At 59.9% G+C, this 27,464-nt stretch overlaps 1 protein-coding gene across 1 annotated transcript in view; it reads left to right on the top strand.

Moving 5' to 3' along the window:
• Positions 1-27,464, top strand: part of MYO7B (myosin VIIB) — a 95,563-nt gene that overhangs the window by 35,986 nt on the left and 32,113 nt on the right. The window contains 13 exon segments of the mRNA XM_070423189.1: positions 1,135-1,277; positions 2,028-2,141; positions 4,922-5,075; positions 6,929-7,005; positions 8,122-8,241; positions 8,476-8,618; positions 11,452-11,662; positions 12,321-12,456; positions 16,449-16,601; positions 20,746-20,885; positions 22,776-22,928; positions 23,248-23,346; positions 24,761-24,855. Of these exon segments, the coding sequence (XP_070279290.1) occupies positions 1,135-1,277; positions 2,028-2,141; positions 4,922-5,075; positions 6,929-7,005; positions 8,122-8,241; positions 8,476-8,618; positions 11,452-11,662; positions 12,321-12,456; positions 16,449-16,601; positions 20,746-20,885; positions 22,776-22,928; positions 23,248-23,346; positions 24,761-24,855 (1,738 nt within the window).

The following is a 27,464-nucleotide window of genomic DNA, read 5'->3' on the forward strand; positions in this document are numbered from 1 at the left end:
TCTTGTAGTTGAGCCTTGATTGCTGCTGGTGTCACTGGGAGGAATTGGCTTCTAGGCCAATTGGCTGTGAGGACCAGTTGGGACTACAGAAGGAGAGCTGCTGTGCAGGAGACACCCCTATGGAGCAGGACTTGCTTCAGTGGGGCCTTGGTGCTCACTGAGTCTGCCCCTTGAGTGTGTCACTTGTGGATGTGTAGGGTTGTAATCTGGCATGGTCTGAAACTGTCCACTGGGTTCACTGACTCTAGGGCCTCCAGAGAGGTGCAAAGTCAGCCACGGCCTGGGGCCACCCAGCAGGAGCTACAGAGGGATCTGCAGATGGCTGCTATTTGCTATTTGTATTGGGATTAGAGGTGCCCAGGTGAGGCCCAGATGTGAAGCAAGGCAGGCTGGTGCTAGTGCTGGGTCTTGGGCCTTTTATTGATAGGTTTGGAGCATGTTGTCACCAGTTGAAGCTTGTTTGAGAGATTTTAGCAAAGTCTGAAGCCTGAGCCAGGACAGGCCATTCATATGGAAAAGCTGCTGTAAACAGGTTGGGTGGGGCTACAGATTGGGTGGGGCAGGGAATCAGGGAATCCCTAGGGCAGAGCAAACAGTGTGCTCCAGGCTGATGGAGACTCAGATAAGGCTGCCAGTCATCCCTGGGACAGGGGAGGTCCCAGCACAGGACAATGACCCCTGCAAGCACCCCTATGTGGGAGAAAGCCACCCCTGAGTTCCTTCCCTGATGGCAGACAATCCAGTTCCTCCCTGTATGTGTCTGGGTCCCCCAAAACCCCTGATGCTGGGGCTCAGAGGAAGCAAGTCTGAGTAAGCCTGGCATTCAAGGCTCTGTGCTAAGCCCATCTACTAGTGCGTTCTTTCTGTCTCCCACTGCCTTACTCCTGGATCCTGTGCTCCAGCCAAAATCCCACTCTGCAAGCACACTCCATGCTTTCTGACCTCCAAATCCGCACCTGCACTTTGCCTGCCTCTGAGCATATCCTTGGTTGCCACCAGAGTCCAGTGCAATCCTACCTAGTTTTCAATTCTGGGCTTTGCCACCTCCTCTGAGAAGCATTCCCAGAAGACCCTGCTAAAAAGTTTGTTTTCTTCTCTCTGCTCCCATCATGGGCACCATCCTCTGGCCCTTAGCCTTTGGAAACGCCAAGACAATCCGAAATGACAACTCAAGCCGCTTTGGGAAGTACATTGACATCTACTTCAGCCCCAGTGGGGTAATCGAAAGTGCACGAATCGAGCAGTTTCTCCTGGAGAAGTCCCGGGTCTGCCGGCAGGTGAGGGCAATCTCTATTTGCCCCAAATGGGGATTCAGGATTTGGGAGGCTTCCAGGAGGGGTCTCCTTCCATCGTTCTCACCCCTCCTTCCCTCTCCCCAGGGACCTCCTCAACGCCCCCATAGGTCTTAGTTGCTGCTCCGGAACTCTGGTCCTACCCTGAGATGGGCCAATGATCCCTAGAATCCTATATAATAAAGAGCTAATATACTAATTAGACTGGATGGTGGAACAACCTTTTGGAATGACCATTGGTGGAGGGTGGGGCCACAGAGCTGAGGCAGCGGGGTTGCAAGGGCCTACTCTTGCACGAATTTTGTGCATCGGGTCTCTAGTTGAATAATAATGGTCCTTGCCCAGTTTTCAAAGACAAGAAATGCAGGACTTTTTGTTCTGAATTTTCCATCCATATAATGTTCTCATTCATTGGTGCCCCCTCCTCACCTTTACTGGAATTAATTCTGAGGCCAGCCAGTTGCCTGCTGAGGGCTGTACCCTGAGGTCATGCCCTGGCCTACGACTTCAGGGAGGGTGCATTCAGGGCTTTGAGGAAGTGCCTGAGGGAGGGTTGGAGGCAGGCTGGGCAGCCTTCATGCAGGGCTGTGGCAGCACCTTGGCCTCAAGGCCCAGCATGAGGGCAGCCAGCAGGCCCGCTGCACCTCGGTGAAGGGAGCGCACCTGGCTGAGAGGTGGGCCGGATGACCGTCATCGTAGGAGGCACTGCCGATTCAGGGGACTGCCTTCCCCCAGGCCCCGCAGGAGCGGAACTTCCACATCTTCTACTGCATGCTCCTGGGCATGCGCACGGAGGAGAGGGGGCTGCTGCGCCTGGGCTCGCCTTCGGAGTATCGCTACCTGACCTCGGTGAGGCCCCACCCGCCCCGCCCCTCTCTCCTCCTTGCTCCGCCCTCGCCCCTCTCTCCTCCTTGCTCCGCCCCCGCCCCTCTCTCCTCCTTGCTCCGCCCCCGCCCCACCCCTCTCTCCTCCTTGCTCGCCCCACTTTCTTCCTTGCTCCACCCCAATCTCCTCTTTGCTCCGCCCCTCCCCGCCCCTCCCCGCCCCTCTCCCCTCCTTGCTCCGCCCCCGCCCCGCCCCTCTCTCCTCCTTGCTCCGCCCCACTTTCTTCCTTGCTCCGCCCCCTCCCCGCCCCTCTCCCCTCCTTGCTCCGCCCCCTCCCCGCCCCTCTCTCCTCCTTGCTCTGCCCCATCCCACTCTCTTCTTGCTCCGTCCCCGCCCCTGCACCCCGCCCACCCCTCGGCCCCGCCCAGACTCTGGCAGCTCCTGGAGGAGGAAGGAGGTCTGGCGGGCTTGGGGGGGGCGGGGGGGCGGGTCTTGGTTTCCCCTTCCTGACGTGCCCGAGGCTTCCTTATTCTCACCCAACTGGTGGTCCTGCCCCACCGGCTCACCTTCCTGTGGAACCAGTGAGCCAAAAGGCTGGTCACCCAGCGGTCAGTTGTCTTCACCGTCCCCCCCCATCGCACTCCAATCGCCATCCTGTGGGTGCCCCTAGACCGTGAACCCCAGGAAAGCAGCCTGCTTACACCTGTTCGGGCGGCATCCCGTCTCCCACGTCCTCTCCCGTGCAGCCCCTCAGGCACTGCCTCTGGCCTTCAGCTCCTGCCTGGACCCTGGCAGGACCCTGGGCCCCTCCTCTGACCTAGTGCACCGCCCACCCTGCAGACGTGAGGCCGGCTCAGTCCCTCACCCTGCAGACCTCCCCAGGCCAGTCTGAGACCACATCCCATGGCATGTTTCCAAGTCCCTCCAGATCCCACGATCCTGGGACCTCTCCCTTCATCACCAACCCACCACCATGTGTCCTGCTCCTGCCTCCCACCTCCACCCGGTCGGCTGCTCTCTGCCTGGGCCTCCCTCTCCCCGGGCCCTGGGAAGCTCAGCCTGTGGGGCAGCCAGAGCCTCCTCCTGGGGGCTCGCCTCCCTCGCCAGCGCACAGGCGCCGCCTGCCCTGCTCTTGGCACCTGTGAGACAGCGTCTGCCCCCTGCCCCTCCGCCCCCAGCACAGCACAGAGCCTGGCACACAGAGAGCCCGGCACACAGAGAGCCCGGCACACAGAGAGCCCGGCACACAGAGAGCGGGGCACACAGAGAGCCCGGCACACAGAGAGCCGGCACACAGAGAGCCCGGCACACAGAGAGCCGGGCACACAGAGAGCGGGGCACACAGAGAGCCCGGCACACAGAGAGCCGGCACACAGAGAGCCCGGCACACAGAGAGCCCGGCACACAGAGAGCCCGGCACACAGAGAGCGGGGCACACAGAGAGCCCGGCACACAGAGAGCCCGGCACACAGAGAGCGGGGCACACAGAGAGCCCGGCACACAGAGAGCCCGGCACACAGAGAGCCCGGCACACAGAGAGCCCGGCACACAGAGAGCCCGGCACACAGAGAGCCCGGCACACAGAGAGCGGGGCACACAGAGAGCCGGACACACAGAGAGCCCGGCACACAGAGAGCCCGGCACACAGAGAGCCGGACACACAGAGAGCCCGGCACACAGAGAGCGGGGCACACAGAGAGCCGGGCACACAGAGAGCCGGGCACACAGAGAGCGGGGCACACAGAGAGCCGGGCACACAGAGAGCGGGGCACACAGAGAGCCGGGCACACAGAGAGCCGGGTACACAGAGAGCGGGGCACACAGAGAGCGGGGCACACAGAGAGCGGGGCACACAGAGAGCCCGGCACACAGAGAGCCCGGCACACAGAGAGCCGGGTACACAGAGAGCGGGGCACACAGAGAGCGGGGCACACAGAGAGCCCGGCACACAGAGAGCGGGGCACACAGAGAGCCGGGCACACAGAGAGCCGGGCACACAGAGAGCGGGGCACACAGAGAGCCCGGCACACAGAGAGCGGGGCACACAGAGAGCCTGGCACACAGAGAGCCCGGCACACAGAGAGCCGGGTACACAGAGAGCGGGGCACACAGAGAGCGGGGCACACAGAGAGCGGGGCACACAGAGAGCCCGGCACACAGAGAGCGGGGCACACAGAGAGCCCGGCACACAGAGAGCCCGGCACACAGAGAGCCCGGCACACAGAGAGCCGGGCACACAGAGAGCCGGGCACACAGAGAGCCCGGCACACAGAGAGCCCGGCACACAGAGAGCGGGGCACACAGAGAGCCGGGCACACAGAGAGCCGGGCACACAGAGAGCCCGGCACACAGAGAGCGGGGCACACAGAGAGCCGGGCACACAGAGAGCCGGGCACACAGAGAGCCCGGCACACAGAGAGCCGGGCACACAGAGAGCCGGACACACAGAGAGCCGGGCACACAGAGAGCCGGGCACACAGAGAGCCGGGCACACAGAGAGCCGGGCACTGTGTCTGCTAAGTGACCACAGGGTCCTCCCCGGGAGGGCGGTCAGGAGCCACTGTGGATGGGGAGGCGGGCTGAAGGGCTGGGCCTTGTGCCAGCTGCCGGGCTGCGCTGGCCGCGCCTCTGGTTCTGCCTCTGGAGGGACTTGTGTGTTTGGGGCTTGGACGTCCCCGTGGCCCCTCAGGGAGTGTCACTCCACGGCCTGTGGCTGAGTCCTCAAGGCTTCTCACCTGGTTGGCCCTACACGAAGGAGGGGGTGGGGGTGGCCCTGCAAGGCGCTGAGGTGCCCCATTCTGCAGGGAAACTGCACCTCCTGCGAGGGGCTGGACGATGCCAAGGACTATGCCCACGTGCGCTCCGCCTTGAAGATCCTCATGTTCTCTGATGCTGAGCACTGGGACCTCAGCAAGCTGCTGGCAGCCATTCTCCACCTGGGGAACGTGGAGTTCATGGGTAATGTTCCCCTCAAACACCCCTGGGGAGGAGGAGTGGGGGGCAGGAAAGAGAGAGAGCCTCTCAGGGCTGTCCCCTGAAGAGCCAGAAGTCACGTGGTCTAACCGGGTCCGCAAAAAATACCTGGAAGCTTTAGCTATAATTGTGGAGGCCTTGTGGGGTTAGGGAAAAGATGTTGAAGATTAGGGCACTCCAAAGATGAAGGCGCGATCAGTCAGCCCCCACACTTAGCTGGCACCCCAAAGAGCTCCCCCTCGAGGTGCCGGTGAAGCAGAGCAGACCAGCTAGTCGGCATCGGGTCGTCAGGGTGCACCGGCCTGGATGCCGGCCGAGCCCCTGCACAGAGGATGTAGAGAGAAGACCAGCATAGGCTGAGCCCGAGTCCTAATGAGACAGAGTGAGGGACCTCGGAGGGAAGGCGGGGAGGGGGGCGGAGGGGGGGGGGTAGGTAATCAACCAAAGACCTTGCATATATGGACACGGACAATAGGGTGCTGAAGGCCTAGGGCGGGGGTGGGTGGGAGGAGGCCAAGGGGGGGAAAGGGGGGACATATGTAATACTTTCAACAATAAAGAATTATTTAAAATTTAAAAAGAAAAGAATGGGCATAGGCAGTATTTGAAGAGATTATGGCTGGCTCAGCACTCATGACACACCAGTTCACAGAGCGGTGGGAAAGGACAGACTTTAATAAACGGGCGTCCCCGTGGAAAGCATGACCTTGGACCACTGCCTCTCACCCTGCAAGGACATCTACTCTGAGCGATGTGGCCGCCCTGCGACCTGCGACCACACGGGCCCTTCTGCTAGTGAGAGGGGTGCCCGAGCGACCAGCCGGGGCATCAGGACACAGAGGCGTTTAAATGTGCTGCTGAGGGAATGAAGCTGGGCACAAAGAATAGATCGTTACATCGCCTTACACAGAACTTAAAAGCAGGTCAAGCTAAATGCTGTTCAGGGATGTAGATCTAGTGAAAAAGTAAGGGAGGGAGGAGGGCAGGCTCCAGGAGCTGGGAGAGCGGCTGCCTCTGGCGGAGAGAAGGCCTCGCAGGAAGGACCAGATCAGCGGGCGCTGCCACTTTGCAATGGCACACAGCGCTGACTTAATAATTATCCATTGCAACATGCCTTAGGGTTCGATGCACTTTTTTATCTCTATGCTTTATTGTACAATTGTTTGTTTGTTTATGGTTAATCCTCACCCGAGGATATTTTTCTATTGATTTTTAGAGAGAGTAGAAGGGAGAGGAGAGACAGAGAGAGAAACATCAATGTGAGAGAGACACATCAATTGGTTGCCTCCTGCATGCACCCCGACCAGGGCTGGGATCATGCCTGCAACTGAGGTACATGCCCTTGACTGGAATTCGAACCTGGGACCCTTCAGTCCATGGGCCGACGCTCTATCCACTGAGCCAAACCGGCCAGGACAATTGTACAATTTTTTAAAGTTAAAACACACACACACACACACACACACACACACACACACACAGAAGCAGTACTCCCTCCTCCCCCAACCCTGGCAGCCCTAAGGTAGGGGCTGACTGGCAGCGGACCCTGAGTTGGGGAGGCCTGCCCGCAAGTGCTGGCCCAGGTTTCTATGCACAGCAGTGAGTTAAGGGGCTGATGGCTCCTCCTCCTTAATGGACCCCTCTGCACCCGCCCCGCAGCCCCGCCCGGCCCACCGAGCTTCTCCCCAACAAACCCGGGTTTCTCCCCTTCCTTTTGGGCCGGGCCCTGATCTGAGGGGCAGAGCGGGAAGGGTGGCCTCGGGGGCACTGGCTCCTGGGGCCCTGGGCTGTCCGGCACTTAGGGTGCTTGCCACTCAGCGGTCACCTTCTCCCTGCAGCTGCGGTCTTTGAGAACCTGGATTCCTCCGATGTGATGGAGACGCCTGCCTTCCCCACGGTGGCCACGTTCCTGGAGGTAGCCTGGCCTGGTGTCTGCCAGCTCCCAGGGGTCAGCTGACAGACCCCTGACCCCTGATTCCCATAACCCCTCCCAGGCTCTCAGCTCAACCCAGGCACCTTCTGCCATCACAGGCCGGGGTGGGAGCAGAGGGAAGCAGTGTGAGCTCACCGTTAGCCACGTAGCAGAACGATGGCTCACTCTCCACCCCACCAGTGGCCCCGTGGCTCTCCCGCTGGGCCACTGGACCCTTCCCTGGATCTCCCCGGCTCCCACCAAAGAACATGCCTGCAGCCTTGCCCCAGGGCTGCCCCAGAGCTGCTGTTCTGGAAAGGGAGGCGTGCTCACACCATTGGCCTCCGCAGACCCTGAGAAACGGAGCCTCGGAGCCTCGCTTCAGGAGGCAGCCGGCACGGGCAGGGAAATGCCTTTGCACTGGGGGGACTGGGTCACTTCCACGCCGCACCCCACTGGCTGTTCTGGTGGGAAAGTAATGGAATCAGAAGAAGAGAAAAGAAGGGAAGGGAAGGGAAGGGAGGGAGGAAGGAAAGAAGGGAAGGAAGGCAGAAAAGAAGGAAGGCAGGGAGGGAGGCAGGGAGGGAGAGAGGGAGGGAGAGAAGGAAGGGAGAGAGGGAGGGAGGAAAAGGAAGAAAAACAGTCCCATTAGGCACATTTTGCTGCTCGTGTCCTTCATTTGGAGCAGAGTTCTTAGAAACATTGGGTATTTGCCGGCTTGGTCTTCCCTGCATGGGGGCGGGGCTCCCTCAGGCCTGCAGCCTCCAGTAGTGACGGGGTGGGGCATATCCCGCTGCCAAGGCCTGGCCTCAGAGCCCGCCCTGCCCTGGCTCTCCAAGGCCCACCTGGGGTGATAGCTCCTTCCTGCGCCCCGGAGGCCAGCCCAGGGCTGGTCAGCCGAGCAGCTGGTCTACTCAGGGCCTAGCTGGTGCACCCGAATGTTCGCCAGGCCCTCCCAGGGTGCGACTCTGGTCCCCCCTGGCCTGGCCCTAGTCACGGGCATTGCCCTCCCTCAGGCCTGGGGCATACATGTTGGTCATGAGAGGGAACAAGACATGGCACAAGCAGGTCAGAACCCTGGAGCCAGCCCTGCTCCGTCAGCTGCCCACCTCCTTCCAGGTGACGCAGCAGGCGCTCCGGGACTGTCTGGTCAAGCACTCCATCGCCATCCGCGGGGAGCTGGTCGCCAGGCCTCTGAGCACCACCCAGGCTGCCGACCGGAGGGACGCCCTCGTCAAGGTGCGGAGCGGAGGGAGGTGGAGAGCAGGATAGCGTGGGCCGCTGGCCATCCCGGCTCTGCCGGCACCTGCCCCGTGACTGTGGCCTCCCGCCTCCCTAGGCGTGGCCTCTTGCCTGTACAGCAGGGATGATGCCCTTCAGTAGGTCTGAGCGCAGCCTTTCGGGTGAGTTTGGGGAAAGGGGCAACCTTCCTCCTGGGCCCACAGCCCTTGAGCCGCACCCATGTCTCCTCAGGGCATCTATGGGCACCTCTTCCTGTGGATTGTCAAGAAGATCAACGCTGCGATTTTCACTCCCCCCGCCCAGGACCCGAAACATGTGCGAAGGGCCATTGGCCTCCTGGACATATTTGGCTTTGAAAACTTCCAGAACAATAGGTATGACAGGATGGTCTCTGCTCACCTGCTTTCAGGAAATGGACGACAAGCCCACTCCTCACTGACCACGTGAGCGGGCAGCCATTCCTCCCCCCCGCCCCCCACTCGCACTTCCAATCCCAGCGCAGGCTGAGCCCGCTGAGAAGGCGAGTCTTCCTGCAGGGAGCTGGTCTGTGTGTGCCCCCAGCACCCCAGCGCGTCCAGAGGAGGCACAGAGCGAGAGCACCCCTCTGGGGCCATCTGCTCTCCTCATGAATCAGAGCGAATAATCAGGTGGGGTTAGTGTGAAAGTGAAAGTCAATGACATTGATTGGCTGGCAACTTCAGGTGCTCTGTCATGCTTGGTTAGGGTTAGGATTAAGGTTAGGATTAGGGTTAGGGCTAGGACTAGGGTTAGAGTTAGGGCTAGGGCTAGTGCTCAGGCTAGGGCTAGGGTTAGAGTTGGGGCTAGTGCTAGGGTTAGAGTTAGGTCTAGGGCTCGGGTTAGGGCTAGGGCTAGCATTAGGGTTAGATTAGAGTTAGAGCTAGAGTTAGGGTTAGGGCTATGGTTAGGGTTAGGGCTATGGTTAGGGCTAGGGCTAGGGTTAGGGTTAGGGGTAGGATTAGTTTTAGTGTTAGGGCTAGGGCTATGATTAGGTTTAGGGTTAGGATTAGGTTTAGGGCTAGGGCTAGGGCTAGGGTAGAGTTAGGGTTAGGATTAGGTTTAGGGCTAGGGCTAGGGCTATGAATAGATTTAGGGTTAGGATTAGGTTTAGGGCTAGGGCTAGGGTAGGGTTAGGGTTAGGATTAGGTTTAGGGTTAGGGCTAGGGTAGGGTTAGGGCTATGGTTAGGGTTAGGGCTAGGGCTAGGGGTAGGGGTAGGATTAGTTTTAGGGTTAAGGTGAATAGAAAGTCAAGGACATTGACTGGCTGGCACCTTCAGGTGCCCTATCATGCTCTGTAAATTGAAGGGGGCCGTCCCTGGTGTTTTCGTTGGGCAGTGGAAAGGCAGGGCAGGCCTTCTCTGGCCAGGTCCCTGCAACCCTGAATGGAGGCTGAACGGAGCCCGGAGGCAGGTCAGAAGAGGACCCCCAGCGGTGAAGTGATGAAGGCTGGGGTGTGGGAGGCTGGGGTGTTGAAGGGCAAGGATAGCTGAGACTCTGGCACATTAGCAAGTGAGAAAAGTGAGGAGAGAGCAGGAAGCACCTGTATGCAATCTACTAGCAGCTTCTCAGGTGAGCCTGGCTCGTCACTGGCAGGGGACGGCCCAGCCTTCACAGGGCCTGCCCAGGGCCCATCTCCACAGGAGCCTGAGGGCCCCTTGGTGAGCCGGAATGTCAAGACACAAGCCATTCCCCTGCGTGGCAGCTCCAGCCGGCTGTGCGGGCAGGGCAGCAGCATGGGCAAGGCTGGCAGAACCGCCCAGTGATGGGAGCTCTAAGGCACAGTCAGCTGGGAGGTGGCCAGGCTGTTGGTTTCTGTCCTCAAGGGGGACAGTGGGCAAACCAAGCACTGGAAACTTCAGGAGCATGAGTAGTGGGTTGTGGGGGTCAGGCCATTGATGCAAGGAGCCCTCCCGAAGGGGCCAAGGGGGCTTTGTGACAGGGCTGCAGCCTGCGGCCTGGTCACCGGTCACTCAGCCAGGCCCCCCACAATGTCCATGGAGCCAGCTCCGAGCAAAGTGTGGGGCGTGGGGGACATGCCCACCTGTGCCCTCACCTCCTGGGCCAGCAGATGCGGAACAGCCAGTCCAGGTCTGATGAGGTTTTGTAGCGATCGGCAGCCATCCTGAGCAGGAAGGCCTGTCTGAGACCGGGGATGCCATTGGCCTGGGCATGAGGACTCGGATGGGGATGGGGAAGCAGCCCGTGGAGAGTAGAGTGGCCCAGCCCAGCCAGGGGCCACTCTGGGACAGAGGCAGGCTTCCTGCTGTGTCCCTGGGTCCTGCCCGGGGAGGGGTGAGCTGGGCCTGCAGGTCAGAAAGCTCCATCTATAGCAGTGGTTCTCAACCTGTGGGCCGCGGCCCCTTTGGGGGTCGAACGACCCTTTCACAGGGGTCGCCTAAGACCATCGGAAAGCACATATATAATTATATACTGTTTTTGTGATTAATCACTGTGCTTTAATTATGTTCAATTTGTAACAATGAAATTGGGGGTCACCACAACATGAGGAACTGTATTAAAGGGTCGCGGCATTAGGAAGGTTGAGAACCACTGCTCTATAGTGAGTCCAAAAGGCCGGAGGGGCCAGGGGGCAAGTCCAGAAGGACCGTGGGCGCTCCTGGAGCAGGGCAGGTGGCTGTGCCGCGGCAGCAGGCGTGGGAAGAGTCAGGGCACTTGCAGGGCAGAGTGGGCCCAGCTGGATTGGAATGGGGAGGAGGTGGGTGGAGGGGGCAGCATGACTCCTGTTTGCTGACTGCCCCCCGGGGGGAGGGCAGGGGCGGGAGCACATCTGCTGGATGCAGAGGAGCCCAGCTGCCACTCCTGAGTCTGCAGACGCTCCCCTCATGCCAAGGCCCTTGCCATAGGCCGGGCGGTTACACGGGTTCCCGGGGACCATTTCCCTGTCAGGGTAGGCAGCCCTGGCACAGAGCCCAGGAGGTCGGCGAGGAGCCGAGGCGGGGTGGATGGCATGCCTTCAGAGCTGCTCCTTTCTGTTAGTGTGCTTGCCCCAGAGGGAGGAGGTGAAGTGGGGGCGGAGCAGAGAGGAGGGAGGGTGTGTGCCCGGTGCACACAGCTGGCTGGGAAGGGGGATGTGCGTCTGCGGCGCACCCGTGGGCTCTGCGCAAATGCCGGGGAGGGTGCTCACGGCTGCGCAGGGCAGAGCCGACGCCCTCCCACCCCGCCCGCAGCTTCGAACAGCTCTGCATCAACTTCGCCAACGAGCACCTGCAGCAGTTCTTCGTGCAGCACGTGTTCACCCAGGAGCAGGAGGAGTACCGCTCCGAGGGCGTCGCCTGGGACTTCGTCGGCTACACGGACAATCGGCCCACCCTGGACCTGCTGGCCCTGAAGCCCATGAGCGTCATCTCCCTCCTGGACGAGGAGAGCCGCCTCCCACAGGTGCGCCCTGAGCCCGCCCCTCTGGTTGAGACCTCGCCCATCAGTCTCCTCCGGGCGGTTGGGGAACTCCCTGGGTGGCTCCTTTGTTCTGAGGTTGCTGGAACCTCTGCCAGGAATCAGCAAACCAGCCTCATCTCCCAACCAGACCTGCTCTCCCTCGAGGCCCAGCTCGCTCGGCAACCTGCCCCCCTCCCCCCAGAATGACCCACATCTCAGTCATGGGTCAGACTCAAGAGCGCCCCAGTGAGGCCTCCTGGGCACCTGCGGGCAAGGCTGCAGCCGGGACAGAGAAGGGAAACATCCTCTTTGCCTATCCCTGGGGAGACCTGCCTGTCCCTGGGGAGACATTCTCAGATGCAGTCAGTAGGAGCTCTTCATCCAGAGAAGGGGAAGCCAGGCTGGGCGCCTGGACCATGGTGGGAAGGGTGGAGTCAGAGAGCTGGCAGTGGAGGGTGGCAGACCCAGTATCTGCCCAGGCTCTGCCTGGCTCATGTGACAAGCCCCGCCCCCTCAGTGTCAGTTTCCTGTCCGTAGGAAGGCCGTGGGTCATTCTGAGCGGTTGCTTTGGCCGGTGGGAGCCCTGAGCTCTGTGGGTGCCCCCGCTGCCCCTGTGGCTGGGCTCTGGGCCTCAGCCCACAGGGTGTCTGTGTTCTCCCAGGGGACGGATGCCACCATGCTGCAAAAACTGAACAGTGTCCACGCCAACAACAAGGCCTTCCTGCAGCCCAAGAACATCCACGATGCCAGGTTCGGCATTGCCCACTTTGCCGGAGAGGTGTACTACCAGGCGGAAGGTAGGCTCGCTGCACGGCTCACGGCTGCGCGCTCAGGAAGGCCCAGGAGGCAGGCTGGGACCTTAGGTCGTTCTGCAGAGCAATGGGAAAGAGGGAATTGAATGGGCCAGGCATGTTTTGTTTGTAATAGTTCTATTGAGTTATAATTCACATACCATGCGATTCACCCATTTTTTGGTTGTAGTTTAAATATATAGAGAGGAAGGAAGGGAGAGAGAGATAGAAACATCAATGATGAGAGAGGATCATTGGCCGGCTGCCTCCTGCACGCTCTCACTGGAGACTGTGCCCACAACCCCAGGCCTGTGCCCGGACCGGGACTAGAACTGTGACCTCCTCGTTCATAGGTCGATGTTCAACCACTGAGCCATGCCGGCCGGCATGATTCGCCCATTTTAAGCACACAACTCAGTGGATTTTAGTATGTTCACCCAGAATTGTATAACTGTTGCCACAATTTAAAACCTTTCATCACCCCAACAAGAAGCCTCCCACTCGCAGTTATTCTGCGTTGCCCCCACCCCTCCCAGCCCCGGCAGCCACCCCCTCCCTCTCTGTGGGTTTGCCTGCTCGTCGTATTTCGTACGGACGGAGCCACACAGTCCGTGGTCTCTGTGACTGGCTTCTGCCCCTGAGCACCGTGCTTTCAAGGCTCTCCGTGTGGCGCAGGTGCCACACTTTGTTTCTTCATATTGCAGCGTAACAGCCGCTGTGTGAACACGCCGCGCTTTGTCTATTCCTTTATCAGTTGGTGGACATTGGAGTTGCTCTACTTTTTGGCTATTTTGAATGATGCTGCTATGGCCACTCATGTGCAAGTTGCTATGTGGACATATGTTTCCACTTCTTCGGGCCCTCTAGTTTAACTTTCTGTGTAACCACCAAGCTGTTCTCCAAAATGGCCCCCCATTTTACGTATGAGGGTTCCAGTCTCTCCGGGCCCTCGCCGACACACGGCACCGCCTGCCGTTTGGCTGTGGCCGTCTGGGGCTTACCGTGGTGTCTCCGGTGGTTTGGGTCTGTGCCTCATGATGCCCGGTGATGGCGAGCAGCCTTCCACGTGCTCATTGGCCTTTTGCATGTCATCCCTGGAGAAATCTCTCTCCGAATCCTTTGCCCATATTTTAATTGGGTTGTCCTTTTATTGTCAAGTTGTAAGAGTTTGTTATGTATTCTGAATATAAGTACCTTATCAGATATGTAATTTGTAAATATTTAATTCTGTGGGTTATCTTTTCACTTTCTTAATAGTGTTCTTTGAAGCACAAAAATGTTAATTTTGATCAAGTCCAACTTACCTATTTCTTTTATTGATTGATTTTAGAGAAAGAGGAAGTGAGGGGGTAGAGAGAGAGAAAGAGAGAGAGAAACATTGATTTGTTGTTCCACTTGTTTATGCATTCATTGGCTGATTCTTGTATGTGAACCCACAACCTTGGTGTTTCAGGACGACGCTCTAACCAACTGAGCTACCTCGTCAGGTTACCTATTTTTTTGTTGTTGCTCATGCTTTTGGTTTCATGACTTAGAAACTATTGTCCAACCCAAGACTTCCCCCTGCGTTTTCTTCTAAGAGTTTTCTAACTTTAGCTTTACATTTAGGCCTTTGATCCCTGTGAGTTCCTTATTGTATAAGTTGAGATAGGATTGAGCAAGGTTCTGACTGAGAAAGCAGGGCCTGGGTGGGCCACCCTTTGGTGAGCCGAGAAGAGGGAGCCGTGTCCAGGGTGCAGCTGCGGCCGGAGAGCGCATGCAGCACAGCGCGACTCTCAGCTCCGATGCAGGAACAAGGACGCGTCCGGCTGGGTAGCTGGAGCCTCGCGGGCACACTGCTCAGTTGGAGAGATGAGGTGGCACCTGCTCCCTGGCATCATTCCAGCTCTGAGGGCTGTGCCCCGCCAGGCTCCTGGGGAAGCCCCTCTCCCAGGCACTGAGCTCCCTCCCCCCCTCCCACCTTAGCTCCTCCCCGAGGCTCCCCCAGGCTGTGCAGGTATGCACGGAGCACCGCACTAAAAGGTGGGGTGACTTAAAAAAAGGGCAGAGTGGGCGAGGAAAGTCGGGGTCCCGTTCATGCAGAGCCAACCCTCAGAGTCCCCGGAGCAGCCCCTCCAGGCCTGGCTTGCAGGGCAGCCTTGCCAGTGGGTCTGTGCCCACCGGAGAGCGAGCCCACTCTCCATGATGGGGGGTGTGTCCTGTCCTCCGGGACCTGCCTTGCTGGTGGCCTGGGGCTGCCACAGCGAAGTCACGCCGATGGGCAGAGGTTCGGTCCTCACGTGTGGAGGCTGGAGTCCAAGATCAGTGTCAGGAGGGCAGCACCCTCCGAGGCCTGCGGATGGAAGCTGCTCGCATCTTTCTGTCTGTGCGTCTGTCCGGTGCTGCTCTTCTTGCGGCTCCGCCCGGGACCAGGACCCACCCGAGCAGCTGCATTTCAACCTCTCCGCCTCCGACCACCTTTACCTCCACACGGAGTCACACTCTGGCTTGCGGTTGGGACTTCAACATGCGGGTTGTGGGGAGACACGACTCAGCCCACAAGACTGGCCTCCCCCCGTTCTGGGCGCTCAGGCGGAGCCTGGGCCCCGCGGGACCTCCCGAACCCAGAGCAGGGCTGTGGACGGCCTGGGGGTACCAGGCTCTCAGGTCCCCGTAGTGAGTTACACATGTGCTTGCTTCCTAAACATGTCTGCTACAGCACACATATGCTCACACACACACACATGCGCATACACGCACACACAGCACACATATGCTCACACGCTCACACACGCTCACACACAGCACACATATGCACGCGCGCACACAGCACACACATGCTCATACACGCACACACAGCACATGCACACACACAGCACACATATGCTCACACACCGAGATGCTCGCGCCGTGCACGCACGCAGCACGCACACACGTGCACACAGCACACACATGCTCACACGTGTATACACACACGTGCACACACACAGCACACACGTGCTCACACACAAATGCTTACACACAGAGACACACGCACCCACATGCACACACACAGCGCACGCACACAGCACACACACATACTGCCTAAGGGAGCGTGCTCCCTCCCAGGCTGCACGGACTAAAGGCTGACCTGACAGGGAGTAGCCTGCAAGCAGCTGGGGCAGTGAGACGCCCCGACGTCCTGGGAGCCAGGAGGCCAAGGTGTTTAACTTCTTCCCTCTTCCGTGTGGGTCCAGAAGCAAAGTCGCTGCCACCCTGAGTTAGACCCCGAGGGCCCCCAGGGGTTCTGCGGTCAGGCCTGACCATGGGGACGTGACCGCAGGGTGCGGACTGCGCAGCAGGTGTGGGGTGACCGGGAGAGGTGCGTACTGGACCGGCTCCTGTCCCTGCTGCCCGCGGCCTGGCCCCGGGAAGCCAAGGCTGGGGGAGGAGATGGCAAGGCCTCAGAGCATCCCCGGCTGAGCAAAGGGCCCGAGAGACAGTCTGCCCAGGGTTGTGGGCCCGGAGAGCCGCCGGAGGGGACCGGACGGGACGGCGCTGGAGCTGGTCTGGGCACCCGAGCAGGAGCTGCCGCCTGGGTTGGGAGGAAAGAGCGTCCCAGACGCATGTGGGGCCAGAGCGCAGGCCGGCGGAGGCCGGGGTGACGGGTGCCAGGGGCGGGGGCAGGAGGTGAGAAAGGCAGAGAAGAGGGTGACGAGTGCCCTGGGGGGCAGAGGCAGGGTCCAGTCGGGGTGACAGGAAGGCCCTCGGCAGGAATGTGTGGCACAGAGCGGGGCAGAGGCCGCCAGAGTGCAGACAGACCGGGCGCTGGGCCAGGGCCTGGATGGGGGTGGATTGTGGGGTGGGGTCACCTGTCCATGTGACCTGGCGTGGTGCTGGGTGCAGGCCTCCCGCTGGCCGGACACGAGAGGAGGCGGGTGCAGGGTGCCTCAGAGCCCTGTGCCAGGCCCCCCGCGCGCGGCCCTCTCCCTGGCTCACAGTGCAGCTGAGCCGGCGGGTGGGCGCCCTGCTGCCCACAGGCTTCTTGGAGAAGAATCGAGACGTGCTGAGCACAGATATCCTCACCCTGGTCCACTCCTCCCGAAACAAGTTCCTGCGGGAAATCTTCAAGTTGGAGTCAGCGGACATCAAGCTTTTTTTTTGGGGGGGGCAGGCGGGGAGCCAGGTCCTCAAAGGTGGGCCCCCTGGCTGCGCCTCCCGCCCCCTCCCTCTCCCTCCCCCCTATCTGCTACCTCCACCCCCATCTGCCCCCTTCCACCCCTATCTGCCCCCCTCCACCCCCATCTGCCCCCCTCCACCCCCATCTGCTCCCCTCCACCCCCATCTGCCCCCTTCCACCCCTATCTGCCCCCCTCCACCCCCATCTGCCCCCCTCCACCCCCATCTGCCCCCCTCCACCCCCATCTGCTCCCCTCCACCGCCATCTGCCCCCCTCCACCGCCATCTGCCCCCCTACGCCCCTATCAGCCCCTCTCCTCCCCTCTCTGCCCTTCTTTACCCCTCTCTGCCCCTCTGCCCTCCTCTGCCCCCCTCCGCCCCCTCTGCCCCCCCCCCCTCTCCCCCCATTACCCCCTCTCCCCGCACTTCCCTCTCCCCCCCTCTCCGCCCCTCTCCTCTGCTCTCCGCTCCTCTACCCACCCTGCCCCACTCCCCCCACCCCACACTCCTCTCCCCCCCGCCCCCACACCCATCTCCCCCCGCCCCCTCCCCCCTCTCTCCCGCCCCTTTCCCCCTCTCCCTCTCCCCCTCTCCCCGCCCCCCCTCCCCTCTCCCCTCTCTCCCCGCCCCTTCCCCCCTCCCTCCTCCCTCTCTCCCTATCTCCCCCTCTCCCCCTCCATTCCTTTCTCCCCCTTCCTCCCTCTACCCCCTCTCCACCTCTCTCCCCCTCCCTCTCTCTGCCTTGGCCACCTGTCAGGGCTCTCAGCCTCATGGGAGGGAGGGAGGGAGCGGGGTGCTCTCGAGGGACAGGCCCACGTGCCTGCTTCCGAGCGTGGGTGGTCTTGCTAAGGCACTTCTGCTTGTGTTAATATTGCTACGTGTCTCTATCAGCCTGTGTGTGTGTTCTGAGTGCTGTATGTGTTGAGGGTGTGCATGGGTGCGTGTGCATGTGGCATGTGTGTGGTATGTGTGTGTGGATGTGTGTGTGTGTGTGTGTGTGTGTGTGTGTGGTGTGGCTGGTGATAAATGAGTTCTTTTTTGGTGTCATGAGAAAGGAAGGTCAAAGGCACCGCATGGAGGAGTTAAAATGTGATGCAGGATTTTATTGTGAGTTTGGGGACGGAGAGGGGGGCAGGCTCTACAGCCCTGCCCTGGCAGTCCTCCATCTCTCTTCTTGGTCAGGTAAAGGACCGGCACCATTCACATGCTCCAACCCGGACTCCTGACTTTTCCCAGCAAACTCGGGGGGTTTCCCGTCCTCTCTCCAATCTGATGGCCTTTCCCGTGTTCCCAGGCGAGGTCCTGCCCTGTCTCCTCACCCTGACTCCCACGGAGCATGTCCACAAGTGCCATTACAGCAGCTCGCTCCTCTTGAGCATGTGCCCAGCGAGGAGTTTCCTCCCGTCGGTCTGGTACCAGACCGGGCCTGAGCACCCTGGGGAGATGGTCCTATCCCTTCTGAGGATGAAGTCTCCTCTCTGCCAGTTTCCTGTAGTGTGTGAACCTGCCTGGTGACCAGTCAGCTAGTGGGAATGCTGCTCCCTGCTCCCTGCTCCAGCTTCCTGGATTAAGATGATTTAATCCCTTTTGCTCCCTTATGTTAATAACTAGCTCTCTTCCTCACGCTAATAACTACCTACCTGTGCTGACAGTAGGAGATGGGGTGTGCATGTGGTGTATGGTCCACTGTATGGTGTATGTATGTGTGCTTGTGATATGTGTATAGTATCTGTGGTGTGTGTGACTGAATGTGGGCGTTGTGTTTTGTGTGGTGTGCGGGGGGGCGTGTGGTGTATGCGTGTGGGGTGTGTGTGTGCTGTGTGTGGGAGGGCGTGGTGTGTGTGGTGTACGTGCGTAGTGTGTGTGTGTGGTGTGTGGTGTGTGGTGTGTGGTGTGTGTGGGGGCATGGTGTGTGTGTATGTGGTGTGGGGGGCATATGGTGTATGCGTGTGTGGTGGGTGTGTGATGTATGTGTGCTGCTTGTGTGTGTAGTGTGTGGTGTGCGGGGGGCGTGGTGTGTGGTGTGGGAGGGGGGCGTATGGTGTATGCATGTGTGGTGTGTCTGTTAGTGTGTGGGGTGTGGGAGGGCATGGTGTGTGTGTGTGTGTGGTGTGTGTGTGGGGGTGGGAAATGTGTTTGTTGTGTGTGGGGGCATGTGATGTATGTGTGTGGGTGTGGGTGGTGTGTGTGAGGGGGATGTGGGGGATTTGTATGTTGTGTATGGGGGCGTGTGATGTATGTGTGTGGGTATGTGTGGGGTGTGTGTGTGGGGGTGTGATGTATGTGTGTGGGTGTGTGGGGTGTGGGGGTGTGTGTGGGTGTGTGGGGGGGTGTGAGGGGGTGTATGTGGGGTGTGTGGGGGGGTGGTGTGGGGGGTGGGGGATGTGTGTGGGTGGGTGTGGGGGCGTGTGATGTATGTGTGTGGGTGTGTAGGGGGTGTGGGGGGGTGTGGGGTATGTGTGTGGGTATGTGTGGGGGCATGTGATGTATGTGTGTGGGGGTGTGGGGGGGGTGGGGGGGTGGGAGGTGTGGGGGGGTGGTGTGGGGGGTGGCGGATATGTGTGTGTGGGGGGCATGTGATGTATGTGTGTGTGTGGTGTGTGTGTGGTGTGTGGGGGGGTGTGGGGTGTGTAATGTATGTGTGTGTGGGGTGTGGGGGGGTGTGGGGTGTGTAATGTATGTGTGTGGGGTGTGTGTGGGGGGGTGTGGGGGTGTGGGGCCGTGTAATGTATGTGTGTGGGGTGTGTGGGGGGGGTGTGGGGGCGTGTAATGTATGTGTGTGGGGTGTGTGTGGGGGGGTGTGTGGGGCATGTAATGTATGTGTGTAGGGTGTGTGGGGGGTGTGGGTGTGTGTGGGGTGTGTAATGTATGTGTGTGGGGGGGTGTGGGGGTGTGTGGGGTGTGTAATGTATGTGTGTGGGGTGTGTGGGGGGGTGTGTAATGTATGTGTGTGGGGTGAGTGGGGGGTGTGGGAGGGGTGGGGGGTGGCTGTTTCCAGGGAGAAGGGCAGAGCCCGGGGGCCCCCAGGGCAGCCTAGGATCTTGGAAGGCGGTTTGCTGCCCCTCTGCCTCCCCAGAGCCAGGGCTGCTCCAGAAAAGCCCTGGAGGCTTCTGGTGAGGCCCCTCCCGCCCCAGGAGGCTGAGCCAGCTGATGGCTGAGGAGCTGAGAGAGCAGACAGAGGTCCTCTCTCCATGCCCCGATGAGCACTGGCCACACCACAGTGTCCTTGGCCGTTACCCCCATCCCTGCCGGAGCTCCCGAGGCCTCAGGCCCATGGCCACCTGCAGTGCAGGCCCCGAGACACCCAGGAGTCCTGAGGCTGTGCACGAGCCACCCGGCCTGAAGCCAGCGAGCCAACTGGCCCTGCAGCTGGCCGGGCACACTGCCCTGACCCTGCAGCTGGCCGGGCACACTGCCCTGATGCTACAGGTGGCCAGAGCAGGGCCTGGGTGTTTCGGGGAGCAGGTGGCTGTGGAGGAAACGCGTGTTGTTTTACAAACCAGGACAAGAGGAAAATGCTGCCCGCTGTGGTTAAAGCCCAGTGACTGCATCCTCCCCTCAGAGGGGTCCAGGTGTGGAGCCCTCTGCTCCCGACGGTGCAGCCTGGCGGCACACACCTGTGCTCAGGTGCACTGGGCCTTGGGAAGGTTGGTGAAGGAGCACTGCCCACGATGGTATTGCACAAGACAACACTGCTCATGGCAAGGGGCTTGGGCCCTTACACCCCTCTTGCGCCCATAAGTTACTACATTTATTTTAGAACGATGCACATTTACTATAATGCACACAATGCATAGTATAAAACATTTTTTAAATATATAAAACCGGCGCAAAACTGGAAAATGTAGAAGGGTGAGGCCAAAAAGTGAGCATTCCCAGTTCTAACGTCCTCTCCTCACCCTGGCGCATCATCTTGTGCATCCCACTTGGGGGACCCCAACCCTAGACAGGAGGCAGGTGCCCCATCTTATCCTCCTCTGGGTCCTCATTATCCAATGAGGGGTGCACACAGTAGGCGCTTGGGAACCTGTGACGGATGGATGGATGGATACAGCCCACCCACCCGAGGGACCTCGGCGAAGCCGGGACTGTACTGTGGGTCAGCGATGCTCCAGGTGGTGCTCCCCAACCCAAGTCGGACCCTGTGCTTCTGCCCACAGTCTGCAGACTCCAGCAGGCAGCCTGCCACCTTGGCAGGCCAGTTCAAGCAGTCCCTGGACCAGCTGATGAAAATCCTGACCAACTGCCAGCCCTCCTTCATCCGCTGCATCAAACCCAATGAGCACAAGAAGCCGCTGGTAATGAGGGAGGCTGGGCACAGGGAGGGGCAGCTACTGGCCGGTCTGAGGGCAGCTAGGGTCCTGTCATTCCCTCCCCCGGGGCCTGGACAGTGTTCGAGCTGTCACCCCCCCCCATAGACAGGACACAGGGTGAGGTGGCCGGTCCGGGCCATGCTCAGGCAGCGGCAGGGTTGGACTGCGGAGTCAGCCCTGCCGCGGGCCCGCTGCACCCTTGGCCAGCGGCTTCCCTCTCCAGCGGCTTCTCTTCTGGGAAGTTAGAATGGCCCCTGCCTGCCTGCAGGGCAGGAGGACTACCGCCACCGCTGTCACATCCGCTGGGCTGGGGTTGCAGAGGCTGCGGCCACCCTGGGGGCCCTTGAGAGCGTGCTTCTCGCTTCTGCGTGGGCGGGCGGGCGGGCGCCTGCTACCTGCCCAGGGGCCCTTGGCCGTGGGCTTGGGAATCCCACCCGGAGGCTGCAGATACAGGACTCCCCAAACTGGGAGAGGCCATCTGAAAGGAGAACCATCTTATAAGGGGAACATGTTATACTAAATAAAGTGACCTTTTGAAAAGAAGAAAATTATTGAAGTTGAGGCTCTCCGGGCTCTCCAGAACGCATCCTCCAGGTCGGCAGTGCTCCCGGGCCAGGCAGGGCCCTCTGCCCACAGCCCCGGCCTCAGGAGGCGGGTGCCCTGTGGGTGTAGGGGGACCCTGGCTGAGGGGCCGGCAGGCTCAAGTTCCAACCCGAGCTCAGGACTGAGGAGTGGGGCCCTGAGCCTCAGGCGCCTCGCCTTGAAACTGGAGCTCAGTGCCCCGTGGGGCTGTTGTAAAGACCACATGAGAAACACGAGATGGGGGGGGGGGGGGGTAACTTGCCCCAGAAGACCTTTCGTGTGGCCCTGACCCACGAGCAGTTGCCTCTGGGAACCTCAGTTTCCAGGTAGGTAACTGCCTGCTGGTGGGCTCCCCAGGTTGGAAGGGGTGCCCCAGTGCCCAGAGACTCCTGGGCTGGAAGGTTGGGGGGGTGAGCGGAGCCCCCCACCCCCATGCCATGGTCACCCCCGTAGGGAAAGCCAGCTGCTCTGAGTAGGAACCGGGCTGGGGCGCTGCTGGCAGAAGAGGCCGCGTTCCTGGGGAGCGCTGCTGGGGGCGCTTAAAGGGGTGAATACAAACAGCTGCGCACCCGAGGGGAGGCGGGCACCGCTTCTGTTCCCAACTGTGATCTCCTTGGAGACCTATAGACCCTCCACCAAATATTTCCTCCAAAAGGGACTTCTAACCAAGCGCCGGCCGCCGCTTTGGGGGGGTCCACCTGGGGGGAGGCCGCCTTCAGAAGGGGGGTCCCTCTTGGGGGGAGGCCGCCTTCAGAAGGGGAGTCCCTCTTGGGGGGAGGCCGCCGCTTTGGGGGGGTCCACCTGGGGGGAGGCCGCCTTCAGAAGGGGGGTCCCTCTTGGGGGGAGGCCGCCTTCAGAAGGGAGGTCCACCTGGGGGGAGGCCGCCTTCAGAAGGGGGGTCTACCTGGGGGGAGGCCGCCTTCAGAAGGGGGGTCCCTCTTGGGGGGAGGCCGCCTTCAGAAGGGAGGTCCACCTGGGGGGAGGCCGCCTTCAGAAGGGGGGTCCACCTGGGGGGAGGCCGCCTTCAGAAGGGGGGTCCCTCTTGGGGGGAGGCCGCCTTCAGAAGGGAGGTCCACCTGGGGGGAGGCCGCCTTCAGAAGGGGGGTCCACCTGGGGGGAGGCCGCCTTCAGAAGGGGGGTCCCTCTTGGGGGGAGGCCGCCTTCAGAAGGGAGGTCCATCTGGGGGGAGGCCGCCTTCAGAAGGGGGGTCCACCTGGGGGGAGGCCGCCTTCAGAAGGGGGGTCCCTCTTGGGGGGAGGCCGCCCCTCATTCTCCTCTGGCCTCTGCCCGCAGCTCTTCGACCGCGAGCTGTGCCTGCAGCAGCTGCGCTACTCCGGGGCCCTAGAGACCGTGCGTGTCCGCCGGGCGGGCCTCCCGCTCCGCTACACCTTCGCGCAGTTCGCGGGGCGCTTCGGGGTCCTGCTGCCCAGCGCCACCCGCCGGCAGGTGTGTGCTGGGCCCGCCGCCTGTGGGCTCCCCAGCCCCGTTCCCAGGGGGTGCCCGGGCCCCCCTCCCTGGGCTCCCACCCCCGCCCCCGGAGCCCTGGGTGTGGGGGCTGCCCCCCAGGCTGGGGCTGACTTCTTGGTTGGAATGTCTGTAGCCTAAAGCCGGCGCTCCCGAGTGGGGCATGTGGGAGCCACGCGGGCGGGGGAGCGGGAAGCCCTCACTGTCCTGCCTCAGGTTTGGGGTGCAGGGCCGGGGGGACCTCAGCCTCCCGCCCCCCCGGGTCCCTGCCCGCCCTCCAGCGCCTGCTTCTCCCCGGCAGCTTCGGGACAAGTGCCGGCAGATGACGCTGCGCATCGCTGACGCGTGGCTGGGGACAGACAGAGACTGGAAAGTAGGAAAGACCAAAATTTTCCTGAAGGTGAGACCCTGCCTGCAGCCTTGGCCTCGGAGCATGGGGCCATCATGGGGCTCCCGCTGCGCCCCCCCCCCCCCAGCTCTGCGTGTGGCCCCCTCCGAGCACCCAAGGTTGTAGACAGCAGGGCTGGGGGTAGGGGAGGCCCTGAAGATGCTCAGGAGGCTTCCAGAGGGGCACCGGCCAGGCCCGAGGAGAAGGGAGCAGAGCAGGAGCCCAGGGCAGCCCCATGGCTGAGTCCCAGCCCACCCCGGGCTGTGCTGCCCGAAGCTCTGCCTCCACAGGGGCTGGTGCCAGGGTGTTGAGCCCTCCCCCAGCAGAGCTTGCTCCTGGGCAGGTGTGTGAAGCAGCCCCGCCCCCCTCACCTGGGCGCCCAGCATCACAGAGGCCACCTGGGTCCTGCTGCCTCCAGGCCTCCGGTTGCAGTGGGTCAGAGAGGCCCTGGAGGAAACCCCTGCCTTGGATGGCGGGCAAATCAGGGAGGAGGCGAAAGCAGAGGTCAGATCTGGAGGCCGCTGTGGCCGTCCAAGTGCCTCCATCCCTGCCACCCTTCCCCGCCCCTCCACTGCCTCCTCCCCTGAGCCCTGCTCACTGGCCCCAGGGCCTCCCGGCCGCCCTCTAGCAGCCCATTCCCTACGCAGGTCTGTGCTGGGCCTGGGGCACAGCCTGAAGCAGGAAGCAGTGGCTTCCGATTCCCTTAGAGGGAAGGCCCTGCCCAGGGCGGGATACAGGAGTCAGAGGGTGACTGCTGGGAGAATGGGGGGATGGGGAGGGGGCGCAGGAGAGGCCCTCCCGTCCACCTTCTTCCTCTCTGGCTGCTCCTTGAAGCCACAGCAGAGGTCTGGCCGCTCTGTGTCCCCAGTGCCACCCAGGCACACGAGAGGCTCCGTGCTGCTTGACCCGAGGCTGACGCAGGCCCCCGAGCCCTGGCCTCGCCCGGCCACTGCCAAAGGCCAGCTGCTCTCTGTTCTACAAACACAGTCCCTGCCACAGGGTCAGGGTGGCAGCGGGGCACAGGCTCAGGGGAGCTCAGTGAGAGAGCCGCCGCCCAGGGCTGACTCTCACACCGAGTCCTACTCCAAGGCCAAAGGGAACATTTTTCCATTGAGACTGGCAGGAGCCCATAACACAGTTGACTGCACCGTTCACATGAATTTGGGGAAATAAACCAACTTTCAGGAAACGTTTGCCCCCTCTTGGGTTCTCCAGAGCAGGAATGAAGTTGGCCAGATTGAGTTCACAGCAAGAAGAGGTGGAGTGGGAGGTCCTTGGCTTGGGGCTGGGCCCTTTGGCAGCTTCCATCTCTGAGCCACATTCAGTCCACGTGGCCCTTCCCCTGCATGGCCTCCCGGGAGCACAGCGACAAGCCTGAGGTGCGGGGTGAAGGGGGGCAGCCGCATGCGTGTCTGCCCCATTGCAGGAGCATCAGGACGCTCTGCTGGAGGTGCAGAGGAGCCAGGCCCTGGAGACAGCCGCGGTCAGCATCCAGAGAGTCCTGCGGGGCTACAAGCACAGGTGACAGCACCCCCCCCCCCCGCCGCCCCCGCACACACCCACCCATCACGTGCCCTGGGAAGACCTGCAGCCCCCAAACCAGGGACTCCGGTTCCTGCCCCCCTGCCCCCCTGCCCCTCAGGACCTCTGACAGGGACGCTAGCCTGTGGTGCGGGAGACGTCGGAGGCATTATCTGAACGCTCGCTTGGGGCCATGTTTGGTGGTGGGGGGGGGGACCCACTACATAAGCCAGAGTCAAATGAAGTGTCAGCTCTGGTCTCAACGATGTTTTGATGTTCTCCTCCGATTGTCTTAGAGCAGTGGTGGGCAAACTCATTAGTCAGCAGAGCCAAATGTCAACAGTACAACGATTGAAATTTCTTTTGAGAGCCAAATTTTTTAAACTTAAACTATATAGGTAGGTACATTGTTATTAACTTAATTAGGGTACTCCTAAGGCTTAGGAAGAGCCACACTCAAGGGGCCAAAGAGCCGCATGTGGCTCGCGAACTGCAGTTTGCCGACCACGGTCTTAGAGAATTTATGAGTTTGGGTGTATGAGGTGGTCGGTTTTGGAGGCAAGAAAAAAAACTCTGACTCAGTTCCCTGGTCAGTAAGAAGGTAACGCTGGAATTTCAGCTCAGGTTCCGCAAATCCGCAATATAACCTCCTTCCTCACCCTCCCCATGTCTAGAGGGCTCTCCAGGCCCACAGATCTGGTCTCTGTACTGTCCCATCTGCTTGTCACCAACATAGAAAGGACTGGAAACCCAGACATGATGCGAAAATGGGAGAACAGCTGACCCATGAGAACAGGGGCTGTGGACACCTTCGAGGAAGCTAACAAGGCAGGGACATGTGGCTCGGAAGCCAGGCCTTGCAAACACCGGTCTCATCAGCAGCCAGCATCAGGCCAAGCAGTTGTCAGCCCGTGGTCACTGGTACCAATTCAACACCAACAGGCATTCCCAATGTTAAGTGTGGTGAAAGGAAACTTCATTCGGTGCAAACAGCGCAATTGTGATACAACACAGCTGTAGACCAGCACAGCTCAACAGTGTTACCCCTCAATTACACAATCGCATGGCTCTGAGGCAGCCCTAGGGTGAGACCCCCCACCCCACCTCCACCCACCCACCCTCTGGCTAGACAGCTCTGCTCAGCTCTCTGTTCCAGTGAAAATGCAGTTTGCAATCTTGGTGTAAAGAGAAAGTGTACTCTCCCAACCAGAGGAGAGCTGACTTATAGAGAGAGAAGTCCCACCCCTGATCCCTGATTGGTCCATCCTCATGCAAATGAGGACTCCAAATCTCACAGTGCAAAAAGCACTGTCCAGGTCAGAATGTAGCCACTCTAATTAGTTAGTGAAGATGCTAATGAGGAAATAGCTGTGCAGCTCTGATTGGGCCAGGAAAGTCTCCTGCTGGTGAAATACAATCCCATGAACTACCAATACTTCATAAGAGGGGCTCAGCCAGCTGGAGCACAATGCAAGCAGGCAGGAAGCTCAGTGCCAACTTCTCCCTGAGCAGGACTGACAGGAGAGCCTCTGTTTAGCAATGACTGCTGGGCTCGGCTGATCAATTTGAGCCCAGTTAGCCACCAGGAGCCCTTCTCACAGGTAGGCTTATCCTTGGGGCCAACACGGGAATGCACAGGCTGCCTTCCCAGAGCAGTCAGAGACAGGCAGGGGCAGCCCTCCTCACTTTTGATGCATTTTCTTTACTTTAATACTTTTTAATTTTTCAATTACAGTGGATATGGAATATTATATTAGTATCAGATCTACAACTCAGTGATTAGACACTTACGTAACTTACAAAGTGATCACCCCGATGAATCTAGTGCCCACCTGACACTGTGCATAGTTATTAGAATATTATTGACTATATTCCCTATGTTGTACTTTACATCCCCATGACTCTTCTGCAACTACCAATCTGTACTTCCTATCCCTTCACCTTTCCACCCATCTCCCCACACCTCCCTCCCATCTGGCAGCATCAATATCTGCTCTGTTCTATGAATCTGTTTCTGTTCTGCTGGTTCTTTAGATTCCATACGTAAGTGAAATCATATGGCATTTGTCTTCCTCTTTCTGACTCATTTTACTGAGCACAATACTCTCTAGGGCCATCCATGCTGTTGCAGGTGCATGATTTCATTCTTTGTTATGTCTGGGTCCTATTTCATTGTGTATATGCACCACGTCTTCTTTATCCAGTCATCTGCTGATGGACAGTTAGGTTGCTTCCACATCTTGCCTATTATAAATAATGCTGCAACGGACATATGAATGTCTTTGTTTTAGTGTTCTGGGTTTCTTAGGATAAATACCCAGAAGTGGAATTGCTGGGTCATTCTTTGTCTCTTGTTATTTAAAGTCTATTTTGCCTGGTATAAGCATTGCTACCCCAGCTATTTGTTTGTTCCAATTTTCATGAAATATCGTTTTCCATCCCTTTATTTCAGCCTGGGTGTATCTTTTGAACGGAAGTGGGCCTCTTGTAGATAGCACATATCTTGTTTAGTTATCCCTTCAGCCACTGTATGTCTTTATTTTATTTTATTTTATTATTTTTAATCTTCACCCAAAGACATGCTTAGAGAGAAGAAGGGAGAGAGAAAG

This window comes from Myotis yumanensis, unplaced genomic scaffold, assembly GCF_028538775.1.
Source record: "Myotis yumanensis isolate MYYU_CA2020_CCGP unplaced genomic scaffold, mMyoYum1.0.hap1 SCAF_8, whole genome shotgun sequence".
In the NCBI taxonomy this organism is placed as follows: Eukaryota; Metazoa; Chordata; class Mammalia; order Chiroptera; family Vespertilionidae; genus Myotis; species Myotis yumanensis.